This window comes from Sinohyriopsis cumingii, chromosome 16 (assembly GCF_028554795.1).
Source record: "Sinohyriopsis cumingii isolate HCF-2022 chromosome 16, ASM2855479v2, whole genome shotgun sequence".
Taxonomy (NCBI): domain Eukaryota; kingdom Metazoa; phylum Mollusca; class Bivalvia; order Unionida; family Unionidae; genus Sinohyriopsis; species Sinohyriopsis cumingii.
In genome coordinates this window covers 96079129-96095678 of record NC_142976.1, presented here as the reverse complement: position 1 = coordinate 96095678, position 16550 = coordinate 96079129, and the positions used below count along the sequence as shown (strand labels likewise).

The 16550-nt window shown below is 35.9% G+C and overlaps 1 protein-coding gene across 3 annotated transcripts in view; it reads right to left on the bottom strand.

Moving 5' to 3' along the window:
* LOC149781021 (uncharacterized) overlaps positions 1–16550 on the bottom strand; it is a 137845-nt gene that overhangs the window by 60257 nt on the left and 61038 nt on the right. For 2 of the 3 annotated variants that reach the window (XM_089938145.1, XM_089938144.1), the window contains exons 2-3: positions 8417–8576; positions 3108–3185 (exon numbers count right to left, since the gene is read on the bottom strand). In XM_089938145.1, the coding sequence (XP_089794271.1) occupies positions 3108–3185; positions 8417–8576 (238 nt within the window). The remainder of the gene's footprint in view (positions 1–3107; positions 3186–8416; positions 8577–16550) is intronic. The other variant, XM_089938146.1, reaches the window with a different exon arrangement.

The following is a 16550-nucleotide window of genomic DNA, read 5'->3' as shown; positions in this document are numbered from 1 at the left end:
TTCAGGTATAGATACCTGTAGTGGTAAAATGTGTTCTTGTTTACACCACTGTGTACAAATTTTCTATTTGCCATTGTATACTTACAGAGTGGAAGGCCTTCTTACTCGAGGAATTCTCTCCATGAATGGTTGAATGAAATGTTTATTTCCAAGGGCCTTTTTAATATGAGCCCTAGGTGTCAGATAGTCTGGGTTTGGTGCAGAACAACAGACATCATGGTTGTTCGGGTACTTCCATGGAAATCTTGCTGTGTGATTGAGGAGGTCATTGATTGATGACTTCTCCCTTCTAAGTGGTGCAATACGTATGAGGCAACACTTCAATTCTCTTGCTTTGCATGACCTTTGGGATCACTGATGCTGGAGGATAGGTGTACGCGTTCAGGCCATTCCAATCTAGGGACAGTGCATAGACTGTCCTGGACTTGGTCATGGATTTGTTGTTGATGACACCACTTTAGACTTGGTTCCTCCTTGCCATTTGAGATAAGTCGCCACCATGTAGCTGTTGGATAGAACGAGGACTCCCTTTCCAGTTCAAAATTCCTGCCACCAGTCAAAGGCTTTAAAAACAGCCTTCAGCTTGAGGATATTGATATGTGGATGCTAGTCCTGGGGAGACCACACTCCATTGGCTTTCCAAAGAAAGGCAGTATTAGGTATGCCTGCCGGCTTTCTGTACTTGCGTCCATAGAGTGACATCTGGTGGTTGGACTTGTAGAGGTATATCCACTGTGAGCCAAGTTAGGTTGCTCCAAGTCTGCAGATGGTACCTTACATTTGTGCAAATGGTGGAGAAGTTTGTCCAGCAGCAAACGTTTGGCCTACATTGGAATTAAAGAATCATTTGTAAGGGCACATACAAAGGCAATCTTAGGATGATGCTGTCTCTGCAAAACTGAGCAAGCCTAGAAAGCAAAGGAATTCTACAATAAGACATCTTATCAGAGGTCTGTGCTCAAGTCAAAGTCCCTTGGTTATTTTTTTTTCTTTTTTCGAAATGCCCCTGTATAAGTGCTGCAGTTGAGGGGCAGAAAAATTTGTCTCCACAGTGGCTTGTTTATGTATTTGTTCAATCTGGTTGTGTAAAAAGTGGATTAGAGGACAATGATTGTCTTCATGGCTTGGCCTTAATGATCCTTAAAGAAGGTGGTGGTGGAGAGCAGTGCATGTCGTTCTGCCAATTGTAAATTTGTAGCTGCTGAGATGGCATTGGCTTAAGCATGTTAAGTGGATCTGTTCAAGATCGGGGCCAATCCGGAGACAGACTCATGGAACTCCAGAGTAAGAGATGAGCTCTGTTCTGCCTGTTGGAAGATAAGCATCAATACCACAGCTACCACATTGTGGACCAATTGTTGAGTATCACTGAAAACTGATTGATCCATATGAATAGAGCACGGTTTAGTTATCCCCAAAACTATGATGTCCCAGTCAACTGTTTGGGGTTTCTGAATGAAAAGCTGGTGTATGGCAATATTAGAACCACCGACAAAGCTGATGCAAGGTGTTTTGTGAGAATACGAAATGGCTGATGCTGATGTAAGCATGTCTGTGATTCTTCCAGACTGTGACAAGATCAATAGATGCTAGAGATCTGGCTGAGGTGGTTAATAAGGTAAGACGAGGAGGATGACAGAACTCTGGAGGTAAAAGATGGGAAACTTCTTCAATGGAGGCTCTGAAGGCTGAGTTTTCTCGTGACATAGTGAGATCAGGAAATGAAGGAGCCTGAGAGAAAGAAACATTGTCTATGCATGCATGAGGTGAGACTGACATCTCTCAAGTTGCCTGAGATGGAGCTGTTGAAGAGTGTCGAGGTATGCCACTGACAAAATTTGTGGGAGCCCTGAAGCAGAAACAGTGATTTTCAATAGATCACCAATCAAATAGTCCAATGGTTGAGAAAAATGAGAGATGGCATCTGTCTGTCTCAGCATCATAAAAGAAGAGTGTAGTTAGGCCATATGTGGGTTAGACTGATCTCCATAACTGCCTGTATACACAGAGTTAAACAAACTGGATGACAGTTTGCTTTTCAGGAACTTACTGTGTTGAGGTCTTTGTCCCTGAAGATGCCTTGTAACAGACCTAGGTCAATTGAAACAGAAATAACATGCCTGTAGTGCAGATGTTGTCTGAGACACAAGTACAATTAAATGTGTAGAGACGACAAAATGTGGCTGAAATTGTGAAGGCTGAACTTTGCTGAGATAGAAAGAGAGACAAGCAGGAAATATAGATGGAGTAAAACTTTCCTTGTGAAGTGAAAACTCCTCCAACTTGTATTTGTGTTGATTCTGGCTTTTGCAAGGTCTCTCTTGGTTAAAGCGTGCCTCTCGGCATGAGCAGAAGTATTAACTGCAATATTCAGGGGTTTTACTGCCCATCCCATTATCAAGGGGAGATCACTCAGTCAACTGCCACCTTGGTGGGCAGATAACTTTTAGCTCTTTTTCCTAAAAGTTTTATCTGGGTGGGCTGGATTTGTGAGGTAGTAGTTGTACTCCTAAGGTATTATGAGGTTCAAGGTAACATATTTAAAGAAGATATAATGTGATAAATCAAAGCAGTGTATTTTAATTGAGAGTCACAATGCAACTCTTCCCTAAGGCAACAAATTTTTTTTCCCGATCAGCCAACTGTCCCCATTAAAAAATTGCTGATCCGAGCACTTTTTTCCCCCTCAGGGCTAAAAAAAGAGGATTTAAAAGAAATATTCCCAAAAGTTGATATGTATATCTAACTGAACCGGGTTGGCCCAGTACTTGAAGCGCTTAGTAAATTATATATACAAATCACTATAATATATATATATATATATATATATATATATATATATATATATATATATATATATATATATATATATATATATATATAATGTTTAAAAAATGGAAAAAGAACCCTACCTACCTACCCTATATATCAATAAACTACAGTGAGTTTCTGAGATGTGTGAATATCTGCATGGGACAACCACCTGTTGAAAGTTCTTCAATGCTGACTCGGTGCCAAACTTTCAGGATTAAAACAATGGGACAAATGGATTGACAGTCTCAATGGTGTACATGTTAAATGGACGGCCAGACCTAAACAAATATTACCTTGGAAAACCTTTACCTCCAAACGCAAACTGACTGTCGAACCTGGGGCGAAGTTCATCATAGATGAAACTTCTTATGCTTGAAAAGAACAGAACAGATTATACTGATTATACTGAAACAAAATTAAAGATTAAAACAAGAATTTCATGTGTTAAGACCTCTTTAATTGGTGTTTATTTTTTACAGTGTTGCCACTTGTTACTATTACCAGCCTTTTTTAATACTGCTCCACATTGTTATTTATGGTGTACTGAGATAATTCTTTTTCCAAAAGTGTGATTTCTTATTAAAACTTGCCAATTTGTAGGCAGATAACAATTGGTAACAACATTATTTTTATTTCTAGGAAAGGCAACAATATCTGATAGTCTAACAACATAATTTGTATAAATCTGAAAGCCCTCTGTGGTTAGCTGCTTCCTATCAAATTTGGTGGAATGGTTTCTAAGAAGTCATTTTAAGTTTTTCTGCTTTTAGCAATAGTGGCCAGTTTGTGGGCAGATTGGCATCATTTGCAAAATTGTCAAAATCCTAAGCCTAGGATGGTTTCTGTCAAATTTGGTCAAATTCTATTCAGTAATTTTGGAAAAATCATCATTTCAAGTTTTTCTAACTTCTTTTGTAACAGCATTTCTTCTTTTAATAATGACCATATCTGAAAAACTGAATCAAATTCTGCTCAGCCATGTTTTTCAGAAGTGGTCATTTAAAGAGTTTTAACTATTATTGGTCACGGTGACCTTGTTTAATGTGTAGAATTTGCAAGCTCTTCATGCTATGGTCAAAATTGGTCCAGCAGTTTTGTTTAGATGTTTGAAAAAGCAAATACTGGAGGACAAGTCAGGGATGATGTACAACAGATGCAAGGTCAAGCCGTAAACTCATTTAGTCTTACAGCCAGGACCTTTAAAAGTTAAACTTTTGCACAAAAAAGCCTACAAAATGTTAATTTCTAACTAAAATATACATGTTAAGTGAAGTACCTATTAAGGAAAGCTTGACATGTTCCAAATTTAGCCAAAATGGGAATTTTTTTCTGCCTACCCTCTTTCCAAGGCTATTTTCATTCTTCTAAATGGCAATACTCGTTCCAGAAATTGTATTCATAGTAGTTCAAAATTTCTCTTGTATCAACCTTGGAATGCAACTACCGGTAAATACAAAGTCAAAATTCACTTGCACAGGTCACTGTGTTTTCAAGTTCAGTAAAAAAATAAATGGAAGCAATGATCTTTGACTTGACCCCAAAGTCAACTGAGTCTGGTTTTCAAAACTCCTTCACAAAAGTTCATATATATTGGTGGTCGTATCCGTACCATTTTCTTCATTTAGAAGAATTAAACATTGCAAGAAATGTTTTGGTGCAAACTCCATGTCAATACCACAATTCATGCAATAGTAGTAGTGATAACAAGATTTTGAGATTCATGACCAACATGCTGCCATGTTGGAGGTCAGATCAGCACCATTTTCATTTGTAACCAGTTAAATTATGTTACTGTATTTTGGTAAAAACATGTCAGTTAAGACAATCGAATTCAAAAGAACTAACCATATAAAGATTTTTTAGGATGGCCATTTATATTTAAAGAAGTATTGGACATTTTTATGTCCATATGGTCATTCATTTAGTAAAAGCTGTTACAAGATTTTTCAAATTTTGGGATGTCATAATGCCATCATTTTCATTTACAACCAAGTACATATAGCAACAAGTGATTTCATGAAAACCCGATATCAATAAGACCATCTCTTAATTTGAAGTAGGTAAAGGATGATTTTAAAGATGGCCACCATGGTCATCATGTTGAAGATCTGGTCAGCACCATTTTTTGTCTTGGAATTGCTTTTTGATGAATTATTTTTGTTGGAGGAGTTTAATGAAACTTTTAACACTTTTTTGTGCATTTCTTATGAACTCCGTGGCAGACAATCAAGGATGGTAGGAGCAGGTACTGAACCCACTACCCTCGGATTGTAAGTCTGACATTATACCAATTGAGCTACCATGGCTTCATATTTAGGAAACTGCTCGATAATGTAAAAAGGCTTTTTCATGAAATTCCCATGTCTATATGACCTATAAAGATGCATGAAATTCCCACGTCTATATGACCTATAAAGATGCATGAAATTCCCATGCCTATATGACCTATAAAGATGCATGAAATTCCCATGTCTATATGACCTATAAAGATGCATGAAATTCCCATGTCTACATGACCTATAAAGATGCATAAACTTTTAATACATTCAAATTAGGCAAAACAATTACATTTTAAGCAATTTGCTCCAAAAATTGGCATCATACTGACCCTCCAGATGCACAGTCCATGCTGTATTATGTTAACCAAATTCTGTGCTCATCACTATAAGAACACTTACACCAATATGACCCGCATAATCAAATGCTCCTTGAACTGGTTTTAGTGATTAAGCCATTTTGCACATTTAAAATGGCATGATTAACTTACTTCATGATTTAATTAAGACTCAGTCACGTAACATAAATTTTATTGCAGTGTATACATAAAATGCTTCATCAAATTTCCCAAAAACACAACTGGTTTCAAATCATGGAGTAAAAAATACAATTTATTAAATTCTTATTGAAAACTCTCTTCCATATAGCCCCCATAGCAGTCACATTGGATGCCTAACCATTCCCATTTTCATTTAGGACCAACAATATCAAAAAATAGCCTTAAGTAGCAAGCTCCAATTCGATCATCTCTTACTGAGAAAAGTAGCAACAGTAAGATTTTCAAGATGGCAGCCATGTTGGAGGTCTGATCCACACCATTTTCATAACTTGTCATAAGATATCTTTAAAAGAAAACCCCATGTCTATATTACCATCTACTGATATGAAGTATTGTCAAGATTTTCTAAACGGCCATGCTGGATGTCAAGATCACCATTTTCATACAGGACCAACCAAACAGCACAAGAAATCTTTTAGTTAAAATGATATTTAGATATAGCCATCACTTAAGAAGATATAACGATAGCAAAATTTGGTGGCCATGTGAGAGGTCAGATCTGTACTATTTTCAGGTAGTACCAAATAGACATCATAAGTATATTATCTTAAACCCTGAGTTAATGTGACCATCAATTCAGAAATAGTAGCAAGAAGATTTTCATGCTGAATTTTATACAGGCACCATTTTTATTAGCACCAACCAGACAGCATATTAAAAAGCAAGATAACACTCTTGTCATATTCAAAGTGTTACCCGTAAATGGTAATTTCTTTTTTCATTTTCGTCAGTGTACAGCCATACAACTGTTTTGTATGGTCTTTTCTTATTAAAATGCATGTTTTTTTTGGTGTTTTTTTATATAAATTTTATTTTGTTAATTCAGGGAGTTTGAAAATCTGACTTATCATTCCGAAGTTTATCAATGTCAGAACACGCTACACTGCGCCATCATTGGGCAGTAAGACCCTGATGCCCAAAAAACAGATATCGGGTCGAGATCTTATACTGTTGGAGTAAGGGTTTATGAGGGAAAAATATAAATATGTAATGACGAGACCATGATAAATCCAAAGAAGTTAATATTACACCCTGAAAATTCATTTTTCAAAATACTTTGCATATATCTTTTTTTTATTACTAGTAGTGACACTTTCGTTTTTGAGTTGCTCCACACCTTGATCATGAAGCACTTCAAGGCAAGTTTGAGGATTATTGTATGCTGCCTGATGAGTGTGTGCCTGTATCATCAATGTCCAGAAAGGAGCTTTTGTAGCTACTGGCTAAATATTATCAGCCAGACGATTAGTCAACATCCATTCAACTACATCAAGTTATGCTTACAATACCAAATGAGGATGAGTACTAAGAAGCCAGAAAGTGACCAAACCAAAGTTTTAAAGAATACACAAGCAAACTGAATTTCTGCATGATCAGATTTCTAGCTTTCCTTATAGATCTTTTATTTTCCTTCCTTATATTTCTATCACTAAATGAATGTTTCTCAATCAAATATAATAAAAACTTGTGCACTTTTCAAAGACATAGCATTTTCAAACAATGTTCCAGTACTTTCTGGCTCATATCCAAATTCAAGCACTTTTTAAGGTAGGAACCAAAACTTTAAACACTTTTCATGGCAACCACCAAATTTCCTTCCAACAATAATTTAAAACCAGTTGATCAAGATTGTTCCACACACCAGCATAAGATATTTCACTATGAACCGACAGAGAAGTGATGTTCTTACACATTTTTAAATCATGGATACTGTCCCTAAGCCTAGAATATGGTCCTTAAAATTAAAATTGGTTGTTAATTGTTACAAAATATGACTTAATTAAATGAAAGATGAAGAAATGCATACAAATAGAATGTATTTGAAAGGAGAGATGAAAAAGCAGTTCAAGTTATTTGAAAGACTTTACGCTTGTGTTAAACCTTGGATATGACAAATAAAATTATATAAAGCAAGTGCAATCAGTAGAAAATTTATTTAGCTTTTAATTAATACCAAATATAATTTTACGGCAAGATGAAGAAATGCATAGAAAATAATTAACAGGCATATCACCTGCCAGTTTTACTATTGATGTCACACCTGCCTGTAGATCTCATTACTCGTACACTGAAATTCTTTCCTCACAAATTTTCAAAGAATATGCTATTTTTATTTTCATGTTAAATATTGATGATAGATCCAAGAGATTATTACATATTAATAAAATCAAACTGAATTTCAAGACACACTATGAAAATGCATGTTCTTGCTGTATGCTCACAATTTAATGGCCCCTACAGTCTTGTTTTTAATCATGCAGTCTTATCTGATGTTACCAAGATGTTTTGATGACAAGAAGTCCATCAAGGAATTAGCAGTCTGTAAAATATTTCTCTGACTAATCTGATGAAGTAAAAGAATGTGTAAGAATATATGAACCATACAGTTTATTAGAGAGTGTTGGAATAAATGTACCATACAGTTCATTACCTTCTTGATTTCCTTCAAACACTTTCTCCCTTTCTGGCTTAAACATCATTTATGATCTCTAAACACAGTACAATTCTGAAGAGTAATGTACAGACTCACTTATAAGTCAAGTCCAACTGCCAGTTGCACAGACACTGATCAGTCAGTGCATTATCAGCAAAAAACAAACAAACAGAGAACCTAATTTGCTCACACATTATGCAACACCAAAATTAGGATTATTATTATCTCCAGTTTGGACTTTATTTAAAAGTCAGACTCAGTATATACAGTTGTTTGGACACAGACAATGTACTCAGTCATGCATATCAACGTGTACTAAAAGTGGGCCTTACTCAATGTAGACATCCCATTCGAACATGTCATCTTCCCTCACGTATATCACAGGATAATTTTTTAACTGACTTCTCCGAATTTGTCTGTTGAAAGTAAAGGAGTCACGGTCATTGTCATGATCAATTGTTGTTAAAATCACCTGTTCTTCTTTATTCACATCTGGAAAGAAAAGAAAGTAGCAGGGATAAGCAAGGTCATCTTCCTTCTCATTTAGTGATCTGTGTATAAAGGGCTCAAATTTTTTTAGTTGGATAAATGTAATTATTCTGTACAGAAAGTGACCTATGAACCTATCCTGACTGATTTATACTGAATCTGCTTATTAAACAAGATTGTCATTTTAAAAATGTGACTTACCCTCATTGAACTTTAATTGGTACTGTAGTCAACATGGTACTGATATGAATTTTATCTATATACATGTATATATACACACACATTAAAAACGTGTGCTTTAAAGTGTTGGTATAAAGCAATTTGATATACCAATACTATTATTAATTAAATATGAAAATGTTTAAAGGCTGACACCCCCCTCTCTGGACCATCATAGCAAGATATGGGCAAAAATCCATGAAAAGATGAACACAGGATTTTTGCTTGTGTCATATGAGGATGTCTCTGGACCTACTGAGAGAGAGAGAGAGAGAGAGAGAGAGAGAGAGAGAATTGTTTATGGGCCTTACTAATGCATAAAGTGATAAAAACATTCAAATAAACCAAATGGAGAGAGAGAGTTATTGTTGTTTGCCTTCTCAGTGCAGTGATAAAAATACCAACCAAATGGAGAGAGAGAGAGAGAGAGAGAGAGAGAGAGAGAGAATTTTATGGTTGGGAGTAATGTTAATTAAAACAGAATAATGACTTAGATCAACTGTAAATATATTAATATATTTCATTTACCTCTTGTTGGTTTGTCATTTCGCTTAGTTTCTATTCCACACTAATATCCATGTGCCCATATGTGAATGGCTGAATGTTCAGCATTCAAGAACTTCAAAGAAGCTAAACACGTGTTTATTGTGCTTTACTTTCTTCATTAAAACCATCTTTCATGTTTAAATCATAAGTGTGTCTTATATTGATTTAATCAATGTGAATTAAAACATAAATTCAAAAACTGAAATCAACTTATCAATATGCAAAGATGATTGTGAATAGCCATAAAACACAGAGAACTACATTTTGTAGCAGACACTTGGCAGGCATGTGAGTTCATTCACTCGGTCAATATATTGTTGCCTGTAGTCAGTCTTAAGTTGTTCAAAGGGCAAATATGTGTACATGTATTTGTGATATAAATGAAATATATGTATAGTATATACCACTCGTATACATTTTTTGGCAACCCTAATTTCCTTTTAATAAAAAATTTACACATCTCATGGTATATCATTGATACGGCGTACATACTATACATATATTCTCTCTCTCTCTCTCTCTCTCTCTCTCTATATATATATATATATATATATATATATATATATATATATATATATATATATATATATACATATATAACAATTTTTCAATTGAGGAAAAAAATATGCAATTCCTCTTTTGATCAGTTATTATCCACAAATATATTTGTGTATTTAATCAAATTTAACCATATTTTTTAGAAGCTTTTGTTAACAAAATTGGCTTTTTGCACTTATGTTTTGGTATTGGTCCCAATAATAAACAACAAATTGGCAGATGCAGTTCTATCAAGTGTACAAATATTTGGGAACAATCCCAACTCTGACCTTTATAAAGTGGTATTTGGGATTTATCCAATGCTTTTCTATTTTCTGGGGGGACTGATCCCAAGTTTTCCAAGTAAAATATTTTGGGGATTGATCCCAAGATTGGTAAGACATTCATGGGATGGATCCAAAGATTTTCTATTAAGCATGGTACAAAAATCGAATTGATCCATATTTTTCTGGAAAGATATTTCGGGGATCGATCCCAAGTCTTCCTGGTAGATAGTTTTTGGGATCAATCCCAATTTTTCCAGGTAAAATATTTTTAGAATTCAACCCAACTTTACTGGAAAGAGATTTTATAGATTGATGGAAAGTCTGCATTCCAAGATATTTTGGGATCATTCACAAGTTTGCCTGAGAAGACATTTTGGGATTGATCCTAGCTTGGCATGGCAATAGAATGTTGTCATCGATTTCAAATCTGATTATTAAGAAACTTCAATGATTGATCCAAGTTTGCCTGGTAAGAAATTGTTGTTTTCTTGTTTTGGTGGTGGTGGGAGACTTGGTGCTACAAATCACAAGTACTTAATGAAAAAGGTGTGTGGTAAGATCAGTTATACAAAAAGAAAGTTAAGTTAATTATTGTCTTGCCTGTGGACAGAATTAAAATAACATGGTTTTCTGTCTATGTAGGTGTGAAAGAAACTCTAGATTACCAGGGTACAATCATTAGATAGAGATGAATATTAAAACTTAAGTTAGTTGCATTTATCGACTTTTGTGGAGATACAACATTGAAAATCGTTATCACAAACTCTTAATGGTGTTTTTTTGCCCATCCTAGCAAGACATAATACAGTCTGATACTAGTCTCTTTTCAAATTATAAGGTTTCATATATGTTGAAAGGTCCATTTTCATGACCTTTCATTATTAAGAGATGCACCAGCTTACAACATGGTAAGAAAGTTTTTTTAAAAAAAATTTCTATACATCTTCATATTTTAGCAAAGGTTTGCAGAGGGATAACCTGTTGAAGATGCAAATTATTCTGATATGTTTCAATCCAGTATAAAACAATTCACCATTTTTGCATTTTTACAACGAATATTAACTACTATACAGTTTTATTATGTCTTCGGGTGTACAAAAATTTATATCACTACTTTTAGGTGAATACATCAGCTCAGCCTTAGGTATATGATTTTTAAGAAACTCTGACTCAACATTTAAATCAGACTTGAAATATGGTCTTATATCATCAGGATCTTGCATATTAATGAGACAATCTTGCATCTAATTGACTGACCCTGTTACCAGCCTGTAAGCCATATTTCTGATCTGACTTAGATCAAACGTGCCATATATGCTTATAGTGTCAAGAAACCAATTTTTTCCCAGTAAAATGTTTTTCTTCAGAAATACTTGCACAATAATTAGGAGAACTACCACTACCTTGCAAATCCAGTCCTCCCAAAAACCACTTTTAGCTAAAAATAGCTAAAAATTATCTGCCAACTTATTGGTAGTCAGGCAGATTGATCTTCCCTTACATATACATGTAAGACTTGGCGGCAACGTGTAAGGATATCTCAGTTTTTACTGGAGTGGAAGGTACGCTCGCTATGGATGTAACTGCAGGGAGACTGGGAGGGTGTATGTGTATTATGATTGGGTAAGTATTTTCAAAGAAACATTTTACTAGGAAAAAATCTGTTTCTTCTTCGAATACATTACCAAATCATAATAGACCAACAAGTTGTTCTCCACCTTTTTTTTTGTTTGTTTGACTGGCTGCCAGTCAAACAAAAAACAAAGGTGGAGAACAACTTCTTGGTCTACCAATCATAATACCTTAGAAGAATAAGAGGTGGAGGGAGGTACATCCCTTACCCCCAAGATAAAATCTACGATCCTTTAAGGTATCAGAGACATACCCTCAATAATAAAACTAGGGCAGTCAGGAGTGTACCATAAGCAGCAGAGAGGGTGAACAGACCATAAAATTCTGACAAAACAAATAAAACAAACAAATAAAATCATCTTGTAGAAAGGTCAAGATTTTACAAATGAACTTTTCCTTGAGATGTTTTATTTCTGTAATGACCGATTGTACTAATAAAACCTCAGTTCGAAATAGTAGCTGAAAAAATAAAGTACTCTACGTGTTTATTTATTCTTGTTTATTTTTTTGACGACCAACGTTGGTAGGTACCCTCTCTGCTGCTCCTCTTCTGCTGATATTAATTAAATTATTATGTTATAATAAAATGATACATCCAGAATCTCATACTACAAGAACAGCTCGAGAACGATTAGAAGCAATTAAAAAATTTCTTCCTGTCAAAGACTCATTTAGAAAAAATCTGCAAGCGCAGCAAGAAGCACAAGTTGAGTATGGAGAAGAAACTAAAAAACTATTTAAACCCATCACTGCAGCTACTGAGAAAGTTACAACTGTCATCAAAGAAGATCTTCCTCCGGTATCAGAAAAAATAGCAAGAAGAACTAAACAGGCAAAGAAGATTTTATGAGACCTTCCAACTGACATAGCTGCAGCTCAACCTCCACCTGTTGGTGAGGAAATACTTGAAGGTATTGGAGAACTTCGTACTGAAGTCGCCGATGTGAGAAAAAAACTTGCATCTAAATCCAAATCAGCAGGAGAAAGCTTAAAATTAATTGCAAGATTTAACGAAGGAGTTGTTGAGGAAATTAGAAAAACTGAAAGAGAGAAATTACCTAAGATGATATTAGATAATATATCTGATAAATCTAATTTTTTAAAACCCTTTTATGGAAAAACAAATGATGATGATTTCATTAAATGGATATATCGCGTATATTACAATAAAAAACAAGCTAGAGGTCAAGAATTTAAAAGATTTAATGAAGAAGTAAATAGACTTAGAGGGAGACGGGAACAACTAGGACAAGGAGAGTCCTCCCAGTATCAGCTTCCTCCACCTCTGCAACAAATAGAACAACAGCAATCTTCTTCGCCGCAGCAAAGGTTGAAGTCGGAAATTAAAAGGGCTAAAGAGTCACTTAAATCACCCCAGCGGAAACTTCCTTCACCTTTACGTAAAATTTCTGCACCGGATATAACATTTGCACCGATAGATTCACCACATGGATTTCGAGAAGGTGACTCACCCCCGGTCACCACTGAAGTACTTACTCCGGTAATGCAACCACCAGTATTTAAAACACCTCAAGATGAACCTAAAACAGGATCTGGTTTATGTCCTGATAATATCATCAATGACGTGTCACGGTTAGAAGTTCTCATAGGAGGAAAACGAGCTGGAAATAATTCACCAGAAATAACCAATGAAGCAGCTGATATTTGTCGGCGACTATTTCAAGGTGGTATCATGGATATTGGCGTTTACCGAGAACTTATTGATGAGCTCGTTGATGATTAGTCACCGCGATTAGATAAATGGTAAATAAAATAAGATGATTGTGCATGATAATCATCGTAAACCCGCACAGGTCAGAGCGGTAAACTCACGATTACCAATCTATAGTGTTATTTACGGAAATGGACTTGGTGATGTTATTCAGGGATTATTTACAAGGATAGCTCCAAAAGTAGCACCTGTAGCAAAACAATTATCGATGAAAGCTATTGATATTGTTCGTGATAAAGCTCCTGGTGCAATTGTCAATGTTGCTGGTAAGGCGTTCTCGGCGATCAAAGAAAGACTAGCACGATTATTGCGACGAAAACAACAACCACCGGTGAAACTGGCAAGTACTGAGGTGATGCCCGCAGACGTAAGTAAAATAATAAATCAAGCTGCAAATCAAAAACTAGCGGCGATATCTGAAGAGGCGGAAAAAAATATAACAGCAAATTTAATAGCAGGAAGTGGTCTTCGTCGACGATGATCATCATTTGGAAAAATGATAATTATAATAAAAATGTTCAGGCGCGAATCAGACCCAGTATTTGATATGGAGGCACCTGTCCTTAAGTATGAATCTATACGTGATTATCAATTTTATTCCTATGACGCAAGACTACCAAATCAGCGAGGGAGAATCGAATTACAGGTTCATGATACAAGTAGATATTTCTTGCCCGCTGAGGCGTTTATTGAAGTAGAAGGTAAACTTGTAACGGATGTTGTAGCTAATACGGCATATGCTGCTAATTTGCGTGTTGGTTTTGTCAACAACGGGATCATGGCATTATTTAGTGGCGCCACATACATGATTGATGGAAAAAATATTGAATCAATTCAGAATGATGTCGACGTTGCTACAACAATAATTGGTCTAGCGAGATATTCTGACGACTTTACAAGATCAGCCGGTCCAACAATGATGTTTGCCAAAGATATTACCAACAACGCTGATCATGTTCAGTATACCAAAATACAAGCAGACCGAGATACTGCAGTTGATCCACAGCCAGTTGACTTTGAACACGCAGCCAGACCAGCTGCTGCTTTTGATATTATAAAAAGTGTTAATGCGACTTACAACTTGGGATTTGCAACACGCCGAGCGGCGTTGTCGGGAGATGATAGAAATTTTTCGTGTGCAATTCCATTATCTCACATCTTTGGATTTTGCAGAAATGTTAGAAAAGTCATCTTTGGAGCTAAACACACAATTGTGCTCGTAAGAAAAGGTGATGATAATGATGCAATCTGGCGAGGTGCTGGTGTTGCTGCTGGTAAAGTAAATATATCAAAACTTTCATTGTGGATGCCAGTAATAACTCCATCTATTACTGAGGAACAAAAATTACTATCTTTTATGGATCAAGGCGGTAAATCATTGCTATCATGGTTAACAGTAACCACAGATGCTGTTCAAAGCAATATTAATGGTTTATTTACATGGCATATAGCATCACAACAGGGTGTTTCTGCACCACGACATATTTTTATTGCACTGCAAAATATTGACCGGATAAATGATCAAGAACTTTCACATATGATATTTGATAACCTTGGAGTTAATGAAGTTTCCTTACGGATAAATGGACATCAAGAACCAACAGAAAATATACAACTAAATTATGCACAAAATCATGTAGCGTGCGCATATCATCGTTTAATGTCATTCATGGGACGTGATCAAAATATAGATACCGGTTTGCAAATATCACAATTAGATTTTACAGGTCTATATCCGATTTATTATTTTTCGCTAGAACATCTTGATTTATCCAAACAATCTGTTGTTGATATACACTTTCGAGCTCATGTTACTAACCCACCACCTGGTGGTGCCTTCTACAGAGCGATCGCGGTCATACTTAGTGACAAAGCCATGTTACTTGAAGGTGGTAGTGGTCGAATGAGGGTCGTTGATGCACCAGTGGAAAATCTTTAATTATTCAGAAAAAATATTATTTATATAAAAAATGTCGTACAGTCATGTTAATGTTACTCTGACTCCCGGTCAGGTAAAAAAGCTTCAATCAAAAACCGCCAACAAATGCGGAACTAAAATATCACTAAAACGAGATCAGATTAGTGGTGGTCCAAACAAATTATCATTGACAAATAATCAGATTGAACATTTCAATAAAGCTCTGGAATCAAAAACTGGAGTTCAATTCCATCTCTCCCCGAGCGCCATCAAAGACATGTTTAAAACCGGTGGTATATTTCCACTACTCGCGGCCATTCCGGCATTAATAGCTGCAGCTGCTCCAGCCTTAGCAAAAGCAGCCGCGTTAGGTGCTGTTGGAACAGCTGCTGGAATGGCACTAAAGAAAGCAACAGGGCAAGGATACAAAAAAAAAGGGACGCGGCTTAAGATTGCCAGGATCTCGTTGGGGGAGAGGCCTAAGGCTTCCAGGATCATTTCGTTAGACGTTCCAGCATCAAATTTTGATTTACTTAATGCCGCTAAAAAATTAAAAATATCTGCCTTTAGAGGTGTTTTCATGCGAGATCAATTACCAAAACAACCAAACAAACTAGAAACAGGTATTATTAATCTCGATGAACGTTCTGGACCTGGTACTCATTGGGTATCATACGCGGTTGATCCACGTGGAATTGTTTATTTTGATTCGTACGGGTTAGCTCCACCTGTTGAATTTATCAAGTATGTCGCACCACTTCACGCAGGAACCTCTGGTTCCAAAGTTTGGTATTCAACGCTACCCACACAAACAATGACAGATCCGCCAATATGCGGCCGTGAAGTAATTAATGTACTCGACGCTATATCAAAATCATCCAGGCCGCCACATAAAGTCGTGCACGATTATACAAGCAACCGATTTGTTGCGCGTAAGGCGTTTTAAACAAATCTTAGATTTTTATATAATGGTTGATATTTACGGAAGATCTTCTTCACACGTTAAGAAAAAGCCCGGCGACGTTGATCTGTCGAAGTATGTGACTAAGGATGACCTCGCTGATATTATGAACCTGGCTGGAGTTGACCCAGATGAAGTTGTTATT